Raw genomic sequence first — 16,721 nt, 5'->3', positions numbered from 1 at the left:
AGCTCCAGGTTTTTTTTTAAAGCTATTTATTTATCATCTTAGCACATCATAACTCACCTTTTTTTGTTTTTGCATTTATGCCAATAAGGTAAAATCTGGTCTTGCCCAGCCTAGAGGCCCTTCTTCACAGTTCCTCTTTTTTCAATTAAGGTATAATTTCTCACACGCGCAACAACACAAGAGTCATAAACTTAAACTAATGTGTTTTTGGTTTGCCAAACTTCCTCATGAGTTGAATACGTCAGTGTAAGGTGAAAAGCTGCGGTGCCGTCAGGTGCTCTGAGCCTCTCGGTCTGCAGAATGGTTGTGAGAGGCAGACTGTGAGGATCCAGTCTCTTCTCCCACAAACCCTGTTGCGAATGACAAGCAGATTATGCTGGTGTGGTCAGAGGAAAACATTTTGCTGAGAAGCTCCCTTATTTGCAAAGGCTTGTGATAATGCAAATTTAAGTTGGTGCAGCATTCTCCAGGGCTGTCAAATTGCACAGCAGTAATTTTTTTTTTCACCTCCTGTTGTTGTTAAGGTGCAGATGTGGAGAGGGTAAAAAGTTGGGAATTTCTCATCAGAATTCCCTTAAATCTTAAGGTCTTGGCAGTTTCCTTGGTATTTCATTAAGAGTAGAAATATCTGGCGCACGGAGCACATGAGGGCCTCTCTGAGCTGCTGCCTCCAGGAACATGATGCAACCTTCAGCTGTACAAGGCTGCCCATGCTCTTATTTGCTCAGGATCACATTAAACCTTTTGGTTTCTAACAGATAAGAACAACTTATGTGACGAAAAGCAGTCGGATAAACCTCGAGTCTATAATGTGTGGATCAGCAAATGCTTAAGTGTACACTTAACAGCTCTTCTTTTTAGTTTTATTAATCGTTTAGAGTGAAAGTGAAATGGGCAGAATTGCTCGTTGTGTGAGAGTTGATTGCATTGCTAGGCTGACTTTATCAGCAAGCTCTAACATGCTGTACCCGTCGCTGCAACCTTTCTCGCATTTCCAGCAGTTCGGTCATTCCCCAAACTTTTTCTTGTGGTTCTGTTGAGAACATTTCAGACGAGAAACGACGTCAGGCCTGCTCACTCGCTGCGTCATCCTGGATATTTTCTGTTTTGTGGCATTGCTTCTTTGACATTAGCTATTATTATTAGCTCGTGTGTGTCCAGCCTGGTAGTCTTATCAGTAGTTCATGTTTAACTTGATTACAGAGTGTTACAGCCTGTCAAATCCGCTCCACAGAGTTACAGTTACTTGTTTATGAGCTGAGGAACTCTTTTCCTGAAGTCCTTCCTTTTTAGGCCCTTAGCACTTGATAATGCTTCCTGTTAGCCTCTATTGTCTCTCATATAGATGTGATGGTGATACGCAGCTAAAGGAAATATAATAAAGTCTGAGGACTGACGCTGATCGAGCGTCCTGACACTGAAACGGAAATGGCTCAGCTCATTTAGAGAGGGCTGCCGACTTTGAATTAGAGGAATTATGGACTGCATTGTGTTTGTCCTGTGTAGACTGAATGAATGGATGTGCCTGTTCGACTCAAGCTGCTTTGCACAGACGTGGTGATTAAGTACGAAGTTATGGAGACTTTTGTGTTGGAAAATAACACAAAATATGCTCTAAAATATTTTCAGGACTACTTGCAGGCGTCCTTTGATTGCGTATTGGACACTGATATTTTATCTTGAGAATGTCAATCAGTCATTAATTGAATAATAATTGACACTTTGATGTTAATTTACACTGTAAATTTTACAACATATAAAATAGGGGCACATCATAAATGACATAAATGCAGTAGGACATTACATTTCACACACAAAAAAAGTGTTTTTAAATCAGATTTTTGTTATGCATTTGTTTGTTTTTATTTATCTCCAGTGTACAATATTTGAAAGTCGAAACACCTTCTGCGTTTCAGTGATTTGCCCTTAAACAAACTTGCAGGAGGAGTGCGTGAAGTCAGGCTGCAGAGCACAGATCAAAGCTAAAGTGGCATCAGCTCCACTCAGAGACATTCAAAATCGCTTCGGGTTCTGGAAAAGCCGCGGGCAAATGGATGTGATGGTGAACAGAGCCATCCACGCTCTTTTTGTGGTTCCTGCGTTGCTTTTCAGCCTGCAGGTGGCCGCTATAGATGCCAATGAATGTCCCATTCAAATGAGTGGCTTTCAAGTAGCTTGCGATTCCACGGCATGTATTTGCATTTAACTGTGATGCCTCACTACAGTTTGCAGAGTGCAAATCTGTGTTTTCAAAGTGAGCATACTGGCAGTTGGCAGGATGACGCAGAAGTAGCCACGTGAAAGACTCATTTAGAAATAATTGTCATCGTTTTCCCTCTTCGCTGCAGGCTCGTCGATGACAGGTGCGTGGTCCAGCCCGACGCAGGAGACCTCGCCAATCCACCCAAGAAATTCAGAGGTATGTTTAGAAACTGCACACAAATATGAGTTCATAGTATGTTAGTATGTGATTTAAGTATTTCAAGGATCTTTTCAGTGTCGATATGTGATTTGAGCACATTTCTGCCTTTGAGTGCAACGTTACCAAGTGAAACCACACAAGTGTGGCGCCTCTGAATTCATCTCTACCTCTGCAGATTGCCTCTTCAAGGTGTGTCCCATGAACAGGTATTCGGCTCAGAAGCAGTTCTGGAAAGCAAAACAAGGAAAACAAGGGAACAACAACACTCAAGCTGAGCTTTTTAAAAAGCTGCAGGTATAAAGTTTTTATTTTAAGATGCAAGCAACTTTCAGATCATGTTGTCAATCCACAATCTACACCTGTGATGTAGCATGGGTAGTTTAGTTGCCAAAAATTGTTTCTGCTTGAAAGTATTATTTGTCAAGTAGAAACAAAATGTAGACTTCAAAGAATTACTGAAATTACTGTATTTGGTGGAAAAATACTCCACTCTCAATGTGTTCTTTTGTTTTAGTGCGAATGATGGAGTCACATAAAAATCTAGATTAATGTGCAAATGGAAAAAATGTAAATGCCATGCATTTGTTTTGTTCTTGATTAAGTTCAAAGGACCCTAAAATGCTTCGCATTGTTATATAAAACAATCTTTGCATAAAAACAAATTAAGGCACAGAAAACAAATTTCTAAATCACACATTTTCCCAACTCAAAGCTTTTAAAACCAAAACCAATGGCTGGGAAATAAACTGATTTTATTGATTTAATCAAATTTTTTGTTTTTTGAGGATTCAGTTTTTGCAAAATCTGGATTTTTTTTTTTCTTCCCACCAATGAACTCCTTGGATTTCCCTAGTTCAGAGTGATGTCGGCACACCTACATTAACAATTCAAAATATGGTGAAAGCTTCTTCATTACTCGCATTAAGGAGTGTTGTTGGCTAGTCTGCAGCTTTCATTTGCCAACTCTTCCTGTCTCACTTGAAAACAAGAGTCTCAAACTTAAAAAGGTGTTAAAAAGTATTTGCCCCATTCCAGATTTTTTGTTTTCCTCTTTAAATCATGCCTGAATGATTTTTTTGTTTAGAAACAAATTATCCGAACTAAAAGTAAAATGGATGCCTTTGTAACATCTAAATAAGCTAATAAATATTTAGCCACTTGCTGACAACGACTCTGCACAGAGCATTAGACTTTTACAATACGTCACAGATGAACAATATCACGCTTAACCACATCCATTCAGACATGACAGAGCTTGATATGTGAAATGTGATTTGCTCACACTTGGACTCATTAGGCACGGTAGGAAAAACTGTGACAGCAGCTTTAATCTTCTTTAACTTTAAACTTGTGATTTTTATCTTTCAGCACGCTGCAGAACTGGAGCAGAAGCAGAACGAGACGGAGAACAAGAAACTCCTCGGCGATATTGTCAAGTACAGTAGTGTCATCCAGGTAGAGCCGATCTCTTCAGCACATGGCTTTGTTTGTCTTCTTTGTTTACTGAGGATTTTGCTGCCGTCAATCATGCGTTGAAACCTCAGACAGGTTGTAAATACAAGTGCTATTGCTTTCTTTGACTGATTGTTAACCATTGAAGTGTAAAGCCGCAGTTTGTTGAGGAAATATTTGAACAGAATTTTTCAGCTGTTGACTGAGCCGTATTTAGATTGCTGGAAAGGTTTGAGCTCTTTTTAATATTTGAAAACCATCTTTATCAAATTACAGTATAAATTAAGAAACTTTTTTTTTTTTGAAGCAAAGATGGTGAAAATATTTCAAAAGCTAAATCTGTCCACTGAACTTATTTAGTGATGATTCAGGAATGTCTAAATGCCAAGATTTGTGAAATGGTTTAAGAAATGTACGTGAAAAAGTCTTGCATAAATTCTCAAGTTTAACTCAAAAATATACATTGTAGACTATTAAAGCACTAATATTAATGTGATAAGAATATTAATCTAAATAAGCATATATATACACAAACAAATTAGTTGTATACTAAACTATATTTATATATAAATTGGGAGATTATTACATAATTCACAGGATTAAGAATCAATTATGTTCAACAACATAATGAAATGTGGTCTAATTTATGTTGTCAAGAATTACATAGCTCGTTATATCAAACTCAGTTCTATTTATTAATAATTGAATCAAGGTAAAGAGATGCTACTAATTCTCCCTGATGAATTATTGGGTATAAATTAATGGGGGCAGTGGATGCAAATGTTTCCCAACAGAACATCCAAGTTCTCGTCTGCGGTTCCGTTTCCTTACACTGAATTAGTTTATTCAGTAAACTAATTAAACAACCCATTTGAACAAAATTTGAACAAGAAAATTTAAACCATTTTGATCAAAACTGGTTTACTGCTATAACACTAGTTGCAAAATTAAGAAGCGTCTAAATGTGAAACAAATCCAATTTGGAGGAGTCGGTTTAAATAATTACTATGCTTTCCTTGAAGGTTCTAACCAGCGTAAATGTTTCGTTCCAGCTCCTCCACATCAAAAGTAATAAGTACCTGACGGTGAACAAACGCTTGCCCGCGCTGCTTGAGAAAAACGCCATGCGGGTTTCTTTGGACCCAGCTGGAAACGAGGGCTCCTGGTTCTACATCCAGCCCTTCTGGAAGCTTCGCAGCGAAGGAGACAATGTAGGTTTCTCTGATTTTTGCTCACCTCATGGTGGTTCTGTAACCAAAAGAAAAAAAATCAACAACAACTTATCATTTCTCTCCGTCGTCAGTGGACTGTCAGTTCGTTGTGCGTCTCCAGTAACATTTCTGAATTTTATTCTTCCCTTCTGGCTTTTAGCATCCTATGATTGAAGGTATTGCCCCTGCTTTTGCATGGTTTTTGAGCATTAATCACAGAGTAAAATGGGAAAGCATGGATGAAGAAACAATGAGACTTTCTCCTGCATTGCACAAAAAAGTTTCAGCTACTGTTTCCAGCAGCCGCAGGTTGCCTGTGTGTTTCTGCAAAGGTGTCTGACCTTAAGGTTGCAACTTGTGCTGAATCACAGAGCATGTTATCTGGAAGTAATGATGCAGTTGCATACCATTTTCTCTTTAGAAGATAGATCCATATCTTGGCCACTGTTATGAATGCAGTTTTTTTTGTTTTTTTTTCTCTGAGCATCCCAGCCACTCATCCACATGAAGCCGAGCATGTTGTGTTAGCACCCCTATAGGGAAAGAAAAAAAAACAAATGTTTGCATGGGTCCACTCTTTTTTTCTGTTTGTTTTTATCTAAGAACTCCTTAAAAAGTCCAGATCCATGTCTCTTGCCTGCATTTGACTGTGTCCAATTTGTATTGAGGTGGTGGTTGGAGACAAGGTGGTGCTGATGCCAGTGAATGCTGGACAGCCGCTTCATGCCAGCAACATCGAGCTTTTAGACAATCGTGGCTGCAAAGAGGTGGGACTGAATCACCTGCAAGAGAATCATACCAGGATGTTGCATTTATTATTTCAATCCATCTTCAATGCTTATTTTTCACTGCTGCAGGTGAATGCCCTCAACTGTAACACCAGCTGGAAAGTGACCTTGTTCATGAAGTTCAGTGACTACAGGGAAGACGTTTTGAAGGGGGTATGTTGACTTGTCGCTGTTTGAATTTCACCGCGTTTTGACCGAAATGCAGTGCGGCTTTGTGGGCGGTGGTCTCAGCATTTGCTATCTTGCAACAGGGAGATGTGGTGAGGCTTTTCCATGCTGAGCAGGAGAAGTTCCTGACTGGGGACGAGTACAAGAAGCAGCAGCATGTCTTTCTCAGGACCACCCTGCGGCAGTCGGCCACCTCGGCCACCAGCTCCAAGGCTCTCTGGGAGATTGAGGTAAAGCACAAAATGGCACAATAGTCTTATTTTGATAGTTTAAAAGTGGAAAACAACTGAAACTGTTACAAAATAAGAAGGACACCAAAGTATATTTCATCAACACACACACACACACACACACACACACACACACACACACACACACACACACACACACACACACACACTGAGTGATACAAATGAGGTTTTAAAAATATAATACTTCTTATTCTGATGCTATTCCAATTAAAAAATGCTTCACTTCTTCTCACATTTGAAACAGGTTGTCGGTGTTGTTGCTTTGTTAATGTTGCTTCCTATAGTGTTTTTGTTATCTCTCTAGGTAAGGATCACAGCAACCAGATGAAAAACTGAAAACATATTTTTATTACAAGCACCATCAGAATGACCGTGTTTGGATAAATGGATAAATTTAACTTTAGGCTGAAATTGTCCCTTTCATGCCTCAACTCTACAGCTCCTTTACTATGTGCTGTTTTTTTTTTTTTTTTTTACTGGGTTCCATGTTTCACTTTATCAGTAGGCACATATTTGAAGTTCCTGTTATTGCACCACTGTTTGTACCAGGATGTACTTAAGTTACCATATCAGTGGCTGAAATGCCATCGTGCAGAACAATGACAGAGCCACATTTCTGTCCCACAGTGATAGGTGAAGTGACGTTTACCAAGCGCTTGAAAATAAAAATAAAAAAAAGACCTTTTGTTTTTCTTATGGATTCAATTATAGTTTAACATGAAGCACTTCATTCAGCAGAATTTTGCACAAAAAAACCCCCAATATACCTCCCTGAAGGGTTTCTGCAAAAATGATGACTCCACACACTTCATTTTTCCCTGTTTGGTGTGTTTGTGGTAGGTTGTGCACTATGACCCCTGTAGGGGTGGAGCGGGTCAGTGGAACAGTCTCTTCCGCTTCAAACACCTGGCCACTGGGAATTACCTGGCTGCAGAGGTGAGTCCGAATCAGTTTCTGTTTTCACCTGAAAATTTCATCACGCTGAGCAAATTACAAAAAGCAGGGTATTTTTTACAAAAAAAGGTTTATTTACATAAGAGGTTCTATTTAAAAAGTGAAACTCCTGTTACAGATTTATTGATCAGTGATTATAGTTCAAGCATTTACTTCTGTTATTTTTGATGAGTATGGCTTGAGCTGTTGCTTGGTGATCTACTGTTTTCTTTTTGGATGTATGCATATTTTGCTTACAGTTCCAGCAGATTATCACTGGTGATTTTGAAAAAAAAAAATCCCCTGACTTGAAACCTATAAAAACTCTGTAATCCATCATCAAGATGAGAGACATCAACAAACCACAGGCTGATTTCCTACACGCCATGCTACAGCGTGGCGTGCAGCATCACTGCATTAACTCTCGCAAAATGTCTTTATACTCTAATTTTGTGAGAAATTAAAGTTTGGGTTTTCTTAAGCTGTAAGCCATAATCATCAAAATGATCCTTTTGTGTTTAATAAACCTGTTTTGCAGAAACTTCACCTTTTAACTGAATAACTGCAATAAATGAACTTTTTGATATTTTAAATTCCTTTTGTTGCAAGGATATACACTTGACTTAGTTAAAAGATGTTGGGTTACATGCTGTAGGTGGCAGTATTCCCATTGTTTTCTCTGATATCATCTGTTCCTAGGTGCTGTTTTTTTTTTATGACAGTAAGGTTGTTGCCAGAACTATCTGACTCTGATTGCTTAATTTCTCTGTAGATGAACCCTGAATTCAAAAACGGTACGGCAGAATCCCAAGGAGAGGTGAGTCGCTAACATAAACAGGTTTCAAAGCATGTGACCTTACAGGCATCTTATTATGAATCACTTGTAGATAATCCACCCTTATATGCACATTTTTATGATTGTTGATATTAACTGTCCCTAATTTCCCAGTGTGTCTGAAGCTGAACGCTGATGTAATTATTAGATTTCCAGTTCTGGTAACAATTACCACAGCAGCTTCAGAAGTCAAGGCGGCTCTCCGTCTCCTGTTATTATGCAATATCACTTGTTAAGTTCTCACTCGGCTCACCCTGCAGATTTCTGCACACACACACAAACATGCGCACACGCACTCAGAAACAAACTCTGCCGAACTCTGGATCTGCATCCAGACATTTCTCTCGGCTCGTAGCGGCTTGCCACATTTGTATTCTGCCGAGGTAAAAACGCACACAAACACAAACCCTCAGCCCTCGCACACTTTCTTATGCACATGCTGGATTTCAAACTCACAGGGGGCTTCTTACATAACGTCTGGGTTGTGGGGGTGCCCAGCAAGCAGAGAGGATGGGAGTGGGGGGGTTGGGGGGGGGAGAAGGCAGACGTGCTGTCTGCTCTGCTTCACTCGCTTGTGCTAAACTGGTTGGGTGAGTCACCAGCAGAGGGAGGGGGTGGGAGGACAGAGAAGCCGAGGCGTGGAGCCAGCTCTGGGGAGCTTCCCATTGACATGCAGAGAACAGTGGGAGAAGTTAACCCTTACCGTCGTCTGCTGCATCTGAAGCCGCCCAGGAAAGTCGTGGCTGTGTGTCTGCTCGACTGTGTGATTCGATGCATCATTAGTGTGGGATTCAGCCAACTGTACTATGGCTCGTGTCCATCTGTTTTCAGTCAGTCAGCGGTAATTATCGGTATTTGTCAACATTTGAGCTGATTTGTCAAAATTTAAACCTGGAGAGGGAAGCCAGGTTGACGAGGAGGGAATCTGTGCTCGGCTTTAAACAAATTTATTACTCAGTTGTTGTTTTTTTTTAAGGCGGACTAAATTTTTGATGAGTAAATTAAATAAAACCGGTGTCCTTGAAGGTTTTTAGAGTCATACGCGTTTCTGACTATACAATCATAAAAACACTGGAGCATTGTTTACCTTTACCTCTGAATCTGTTTTCTGCTTTAGTCTAATTTGCAGAGGTAGAAGAGTTTAATGTGGAGGATTTTTGGTCAGCTTTTTTAAAAATCTTAATAGTTCTGGAAAACATTTGAATTACTGTCATTGATATTTACTATCTGAATCCATCCATCTGTTCATCTTCTGATTATTCCATCCCATTCCACCTTTATTTATCAAGCACTTGAAAAACAACCCAGTAGGCAAAAGTGCTACTTTGCCTGGGGAGGAGAAAGCAGATTTCTCTGTCCTTATATAAAGTAGGAATGTCTGACCAATCCTACCGTCACAACAAGATGTCCAAAATCCTCTGCCTAAGGCGGAGAGTAACGTCAAACCAGCAGAATCCACCTTTAATGCCTTAAATGTTGTACAGTTAAAACAAGTCATTAATATCCCAGCTGTTGTCCTAAAATGAGCTCTGTGAATTGCAGTTTGGTATCATGAGATGATAAATAGTGATCATTTCAACCTTTTGCGTTTAATGCAGAATGAGACGGACGCCGGCTTCTCCAAGAGGAAGAACCAAGCCTCAGAGAGGATTGCCTTCACTCTGGTTTCTGTTCCCCATGGGAACGACATTGCATCTCTGTTTGAGCTGGATGCCACCACCCTGCAGCGGGCGGACTGCCTGGTGCCCAGGTCAGTCTCTCACCAGTTATCCACACTCTGTAGCCTGTTCATTTTCACAGACAAGTGACCTGGAGTGATGCACGTCTGCAGGTGTTAATGTTGTGGGCTGACTCATCATTTCCAGGTGTTTCAGTCCTGAAACTGCTGAATTATGCAGTTATCTAAGTTTGTCATAATTGATTGAATCCAAGATCCTGTTTTTAATTCTAACTGTTTTAAAAATGAAATTTGACCCATTTCACTTTAAGGCTCCAGTGGAATATTGAAAAGTCTGGAAATTAATTTGATAATTTGCACTGTTTTTTTAAAACTACGTTTTAAAAACACTTCTGCTGTTATAGATCTGTTTTTCTATACTGCACTAATATAATGAATATATCCTGTTTTGTCATTTATATTCAATACACAAGCACATTATGCACATTTTTAAAAAGTTCTCCTACTCCTTCGCATATCCTTTGAATTGTGGAGGAAAAAAAAGAGTGGTCTTTTTTTTTGGTATTTAATATATTTGCAACTTTTATCTTCAACAATAAGTCAAAGCTTGAATGTTTTCGTCCAAACCCAACCGTAGCATCACATTTCATAATTTATATAACAAACTATCTTCTTTCTTAATTGCTTGTGTCTCTAACAGTTTGGAGTTTTCAGAAGGACAAAGCATAAAAATCCTGTTTATTTGTTCAGATGTGCGGTTTTTAATGCATAGTGACATCAGATCTGTGTTAAACTTTCACCAGAAACTCCTATGTGAGACTTCGGCACCTGTGCACAAACACCTGGGTGACGAGTACAAATATCGCCATAGATACAGAGGAGGAGCGTCCGGTTATGCTCAAGGTTTGCATAATACTGCTGCACACACAGACCTACATACGAGTCAAATATAGAGTATTTTACATGTTTTTTTTTGTTTTTTTTTTTGGTAGATTGGTACCTGTTCCACGAAGGAGGACAAAGAGGCGTTTGCCATTGTATCCGTTCCTTTATCTGAGGTCAGAGATTTGGACTTTGCAAACGATGCCAACCAGGTCCTGGAGTCCACTGTGAGGAAGCTTAAGTTTGCCAACATTACTCAGAACGAGAGGAGGTACAGACAGCGAAATGAAATGATGCGGCTTACAACCGGAGGTGCTGGTTCATTTTGAACTTTAAGCTGGACTTTTCCTTCAGGTTTGTGACGACGCTTCTGGAGGACCTGATTTTCTTTGTGTGCGTGGTGCCAAACAACGGGCAGGATGTTCTCTCTGTGGTCACCTCCACGCCCAACCGCGAGAGGCAAAAACTCATGAGGGAGCAGAACATCCTTTCCCAGGTCAGCACAAATGCACTGGTTGAATGAGTTTTGTGTGTAAATGTATTAGTAAATTATTACATTTGGGCCTCAAGATGTTAAAATGAGAATAAATTTTGTCCTTGATGTTTTTTTCCGGCAGATTTTTGGCATTCTGACGGCTCCGTTCAAAGACAATGGCGACGGTCCAATGTTGAGGTTGGAGGAACTGGGAGATCAGCGCTACTCTCCCTTCAAATACATGTTTAGACTCTGCTACAGAGTGCTGCGACACTCGCAGCAGGACTATCGTAAGAATCAGGTATAAAATGAGCCTTGGTATATGGTTGTAGTACGAACTCGTGTAATTATATGAGATGGTTGAAAAATGAAGTGTGTTACTGTAGAAAATAAGTATGCAGAAAGCAAGCTTTTTACTACCCAACATACACTATGCAGCAGTAGGTTTTTTTTTTTTTTTTAAGTTGTTTTAGTTTAGTTTAAATCTGTATTTAGTTTGTTTGTGTTTTTGTTGTGAAATTATATACCTAGCTGTAGAGGAGTGTGTTCCTCATGGCATTTAGAGCCGCTTTATCACTGGACGGGTAAAAGAAATTTACCTCCCCCCCCCTTTCTGTTTGTCCTTTAAATTTTCAGTCGCATAACATTCAATATGTACTGAGCAGTAAGGCAGGAGTACATTTGACTTTAATGCCGCTATTGAAAATTGTAATATTCATTATTCTTCTCATTTTTGCATTTACATTTTAAATGCTACAACCTTTGCTCATCATTGTTCAAAATCTTCATCTTTCTCTCTTTAAACTGTTAAAATAGTGCCAAAACGGTGCATGTATTTACATACATATTTAACTTCTCTCCTGTGTGTCACATTGCAACATTATGCTCTGTTGTGAGGTGGCCTTTTAGCATGTAACTCTATCAGCTTTCCTGCTTAAACTGAAATTTTAAGCAGCAAAATGTTACTTTTTGCTTAGTCAGATTGGATAGAGATCATGGGGCAGAATACATATCTTTGCCACATTTTTCTGATTTTATTTGTTTGCTATGCAACATGGAAAAGCATAAATGCTGTATTTACTAATTTGTTTTGGTTTATCATGTCAAATCCCAGAGAAATGCATTGCAATGTGATAAATGTTCAAATCCACGTGGCCTATAAATTTTTTCAGTCGTTCTTGGCGTCATTCCTGACATTTTACAAGGTGCATTATTAATCAGTTATTTGCAGAAGTAGCCATTTAATGAACTTTTCATCATGATGAGAACAACCTCCCACTGTTACCTTCACATTTCTCAAACTCTTTTATAAATTAAGGTGGCTGAAGTGGTTTTTAGTCGAGCTGCATTGCTTTTTTGCACCTATAAAATGATGTACCATACATAAGAATTGATTCTTAATGTGTAATTTCTTCTACCTCGCAGGAATATATAGCCACAAAGTTTCCCATCATGCAGTCTCAGATGGGGTATGAGATCCTGGCTGAGGACACAATCACTGCGCTGCTGCACAACAACCGCAAGTTGTTGGAAAAACACATCACAGCCAGAGAGATCGAGACCTTTGTCAGCCTGCTACGGCGAAATCGAGAGCCGAGGTGAGACACGGACACCTCTCACAAAGCAAGTGGTCCAGTTTCAACAAGATTCAGAAATTTGGTTTAGTAGCGCCTAGACGATGCATATTGTGTCTTGGTTAACTTCCTGTCATCTAGTTGGTCCGTATCTGTTATTCTGGTTAATATTATCCATTCTTTGATCTACTCCGTCAGGTTCCTGGATTATCTGTCTGATCTCTGTGCGTCCAACAAGACGGCCATCCCCGTCACGCAGGAACTTATCATAAAATTTATGATAAATCCCGCCAACGCAGACATCCTTATTCAGACCAAGTGAGTCGAACCCTCAGATGCCTGTTTTAACTATCTTGCCTTATTTCACATATTACATTTTTGAACATATTTAAACATGCGCACAGTCTCCTCAGTCTGTGTGAACTTTCTTGCAGTGCTACGTCTGCTTTGAAATGAAGATTTTCTCCTGCAGCAGTCCTATATAAGTACTGCTACGTTTGTCCAGTGCTTCATTTTACATGTGCTTTCCTTCTACTCCCACTCTCCACTAGGCTAATCTCAAACTCAGAAAACTCCATGGACTCCTCCTTGTCCCCAGATGATGGGGACGAAGAGGAGGTTTGGCTCTACTGGATCGACATCCACAAAGAGCCTCATGGCAAATCCATCCGCCACCTGGCCCAGGATGCTAAGAACAACCATAAAATCGATGCAGACCTCCTTACCTACTACAGGTAATGGGTGTAATTCAGTGACTCTCAAAAAAAAGTGAGGCATATCCTGAGGGGGCACATTCACATTTCCAGCCGATCAGTTGGTTGTTAAACCGAATATTAAATAAGCCGGTCACATGGTGACAGCTAAATCCATTTAAGCATCTTAGAGAATGTGATGTAAACTTTCCGACGTTCAAATTGAGCCCCAGAATGGGGAAGAAAAGAGGTGCAAGTGACGTTGAGATTGTAAAGGTTGTCTGTGTCAGAATGGTTGGTCTGAATATTCCAGAAACTCCTGCACTCCTGGGATTTTCTCTCATAATCATCTTAAAGGTTTACAGAGGGTGCTAACAGTTGTGTGGACAGGTATCGCCAAAGTTGGATTATAACAGATTGGAAATACTTTACCTGTTTTGATTAGTCTAAATTTTCAGCTGCTGCAGAGGGTCAGACTTTTTTTCCTAAACGCCATGGAAGCTTTAAATTAATCAATTTAAACGTTTAATGCCCTACATGACCAATTGAAACCAAACGCGTACATTCACACGCTACTGGATTGTAGCAGCAGCTGACCTGGGTCAGGCTGACAGAAGCGAGGCTGCAGGTTCCTCTGACCAACGCCAGCAGGCAATACAAGGGAAGTCTCTTACCCAGGGACAAAAACGACAGGGATAGCGCACTGGGAATTGAACCAGCGGTCCTTTGGAAACAACTGAGCATTGATTGAACCCCACAGGCTACCTGAGTAACGTTTCTGATCATGTTTGTGTCACTGCAGTGTAAGACGCAAAGCCCACACTTTGAGTCATGCAGAGTTCAAAAGGGGTTCATCACAATATTAGCAAGATTTGATTTGCTTCCACGCTAAACACTTAGCGTGTTGGCGCTTCCACAACAGCAGCACAAGGTGCAACAGGGCACAAAAGTTTAAACATATCAACTTTAATAAATATAGATGTATTTAAATTTGATCCCAAAAGAGTGTAAGAGCAGCCACCGACTAAATCCTGCACTGACACTGAAATCAACACTTGAACGTTAAAATGTTTCCCCCGTCTCTCCTCTCGTCCTCTGCAGGTGTCAGCTGAACTTGTTTGCCAAAATGTGCCTGGATCGCCAGTATTTGGCCATCAACCAGATCAACGACAAACTACCTGTGGATCTGATCCTGCGCTGCATGTTTGACGACTGCCTGCCCTACAACCTCAGAGCGTCCTTCTGTCGCCTGATGCTGCACATGCATGTGGACTGCGAACCACAGGAGGCTGTGGTTCCGGTGCGCTACGCCCGTCTCTGGACGGAAATCCCTTCCAAGATCTCCATCAAAGAGTGAGCATCTGCACTTTGGCCGACTCGTCTTATTTTTTTTTAGGCGAATTCTCACCTGTTTGATTTATTTGTTGCACAGGTTCAAGTATGAGTCAACAGTCGACTCGAGGGAGGAGATGAAGAAGAAATTTAAAAGCACCATGGAATTTGTTGATGATTATCTTAAAGATGTGTTCAACCAGCGTTACCCGTTTGGGGACAAAGAAAAGAATGAACTCACACTAGAGGTAAATGTACTTTCTAGACCTGTTAGTCTACGTCAGAGGTTCCCAAACTGTGAGGCGCGCCCCCCTAGGGGGGGCGCTGTGTCATTGCAGGGGGGGCGCGGGAAGCCGTCTGGATGAAAAAAACAAAAACAAAACATGAACACTATGCGCTGGGTTTTTACCTTAGAATGGCCAACTCTCTGTTATTCCTATGTCGATTTGATACAGTAGAGGCTTCCACACTTCCCATATTTGTGTCCTCTGTCACTTTTATCAGCAGTTAAAACTGTTTAATCCGTTAACATGTTGTAACCTGTTTTTCCGAGCCGCCTTTAAACGCAACATGAGCGCTACGACGCTCGCGCTGGGTTTACACCTGTGAAGGAGACCTCCTGCTACTGTGCGGAGCTACGTAGGTTTGTGTTAGAATCACGGCAGCAAACCAGCAAAACGCAAAGAACTTTTCACAGTTTTTCTCCCAAACTAACCGACTGAGTTGAGTAAAGCTGTTGGATGCAGGTAATGTTAGCTAAAAGATGACTAGCTAATATCAATACAGAACCTTTAGCTTAACAAGTACCTTGTAGGCTACCAATGTTGGTGTCTATTTTCAGCTACGTACATTCATTTTGCCCCCCAAAAAGTCAATGCCTCCCCCCCCCCATCACACACGTCGTTTCAACCAGACAGCCATTTGTAATCCATAGGGGGGGGGCGCAGAAAATGTTTGGAAACCACTGGGGGGGCGCAGAAGAAAAAGTTTGGGAACCACTGATCTACATGTAACATTCAGCTGATCATTAAGATTTGTACTGAAGCTAAATATGTTTTAATCTATCAATCCTGTCAAAATACGGCTCAGTGAAACTAACAAAAATTGCTCGTTTTAATCCTTCTTGCTTTTCTCTGAGTTGTCTTGAAAGAACAACTACAAATGACTCACTTTAAAATTCAACCCTGCATTTTATTCAGCAAGTACAGTTTAAGTAAATGCAGGTATTTTCTTGCTCCATCATAGCAGGTAGAATTAAAAATTGTACCCAAAAGGATTTCAACTTTTCCTATAAAGACAGGAAAAGATTAACGGTATTTTTATTTCCTGGCATGCTCGTTAATTTGGTTCAGTTTGACAAAATAAGCAAAGATTCCCAAAACTCAAACGAGAAGGAAAGCTTTTTCAACAATCTTATTCTCAAAATCCAACAGGGGTGCCACATGTTTTGCACCTTGAGAAGCCTGCAGTTACAATTTATTTTCTCATTGGTTGCAATTTATGAAATCTTTCACACACATCCAACCTGTTTGAGTGATGAGGACGTAGTTTTTCCTCAAGCCCCAAATCCAAAATGACAGCTGTACGTTTAACTCATAGTTAGCTGCAATAATAAACTAATTATTTGCATTTTTGTTGGATTGTATTAAATTCCTCAAATGTATGTTATTGTTTCAGCTATTTTTGTGAAAAAGTCAGTGTAGTTCTTGAATACATGAAGTGCGAACATTGCTATGGCTTTCTTTCACCATCCTGATTATGATTGTGTCCCCTCTGTTAGGTGGTCAATCTGGCTCGACACTTGGTGTACTTTGGTTTCTACAACTTCAGTGAGCTGCTGCGCCTCACACGCATCCTGCTGGCCATCCTGGACATTGTTCAGCAACCTTTCAGCTTGCTCAGCAAGCTTGGGAAGACTCCAGAGGCTGGTCAGTGGACTGAAACCTCAACTGTTAGGATCATTTTTGTGCCTAAATATAGGTATAGGTAAAAGCTTATTGTCTGGTTTTATTTGATAAATTTAGATAT

General features: G+C 40.3%; 1 protein-coding gene across 3 annotated transcripts in view; it reads left to right on the top strand.

Annotated features, from left to right (window-relative positions):
- Positions 1 to 16,721, top strand: part of itpr2 (inositol 1,4,5-trisphosphate receptor, type 2) — a 62,008-nt gene that overhangs the window by 2,572 nt on the left and 42,715 nt on the right. For 2 of the 3 annotated variants that reach the window (XM_015038078.1, XM_015038077.1), the window contains exons 2-21: positions 2,349 to 2,419; positions 2,598 to 2,716; positions 3,791 to 3,877; positions 4,927 to 5,085; positions 5,754 to 5,852; positions 5,943 to 6,026; positions 6,125 to 6,271; positions 7,133 to 7,228; positions 7,998 to 8,042; positions 9,659 to 9,810; positions 10,542 to 10,641; positions 10,731 to 10,891; positions 10,975 to 11,116; positions 11,238 to 11,396; positions 12,521 to 12,693; positions 12,868 to 12,987; positions 13,221 to 13,403; positions 14,463 to 14,714; positions 14,794 to 14,941; positions 16,474 to 16,621. In XM_015038078.1, the coding sequence (XP_014893564.1) occupies positions 2,349 to 2,419; positions 2,598 to 2,716; positions 3,791 to 3,877; positions 4,927 to 5,085; positions 5,754 to 5,852; positions 5,943 to 6,026; positions 6,125 to 6,271; positions 7,133 to 7,228; positions 7,998 to 8,042; positions 9,659 to 9,810; positions 10,542 to 10,641; positions 10,731 to 10,891; positions 10,975 to 11,116; positions 11,238 to 11,396; positions 12,521 to 12,693; positions 12,868 to 12,987; positions 13,221 to 13,403; positions 14,463 to 14,714; positions 14,794 to 14,941; positions 16,474 to 16,621 (2,645 nt within the window). Of the gene's footprint in view, positions 1 to 2,348; positions 2,420 to 2,597; positions 2,717 to 3,790; positions 3,878 to 4,926; positions 5,086 to 5,245; positions 5,262 to 5,753; positions 5,853 to 5,942; positions 6,027 to 6,124; positions 6,272 to 7,132; positions 7,229 to 7,997; positions 8,043 to 9,658; positions 9,811 to 10,541; positions 10,642 to 10,730; positions 10,892 to 10,974; positions 11,117 to 11,237; positions 11,397 to 12,520; positions 12,694 to 12,867; positions 12,988 to 13,220; positions 13,404 to 14,462; positions 14,715 to 14,793; positions 14,942 to 16,473; positions 16,622 to 16,721 lie in introns of those variants that run through there. The other variant, XM_015038079.1, reaches the window with a different exon arrangement.

The sequence above is a fragment of the Poecilia latipinna genome, unplaced genomic scaffold, assembly GCF_001443285.1.
Source record: "Poecilia latipinna isolate Pla-1442-1.1 unplaced genomic scaffold, P_latipinna-1.0 Scaffold429, whole genome shotgun sequence".
Taxonomy (NCBI): Eukaryota; Metazoa; Chordata; class Actinopteri; order Cyprinodontiformes; family Poeciliidae; genus Poecilia; species Poecilia latipinna.
This window is presented reverse-complemented; position numbering and strand designations above follow the sequence as displayed.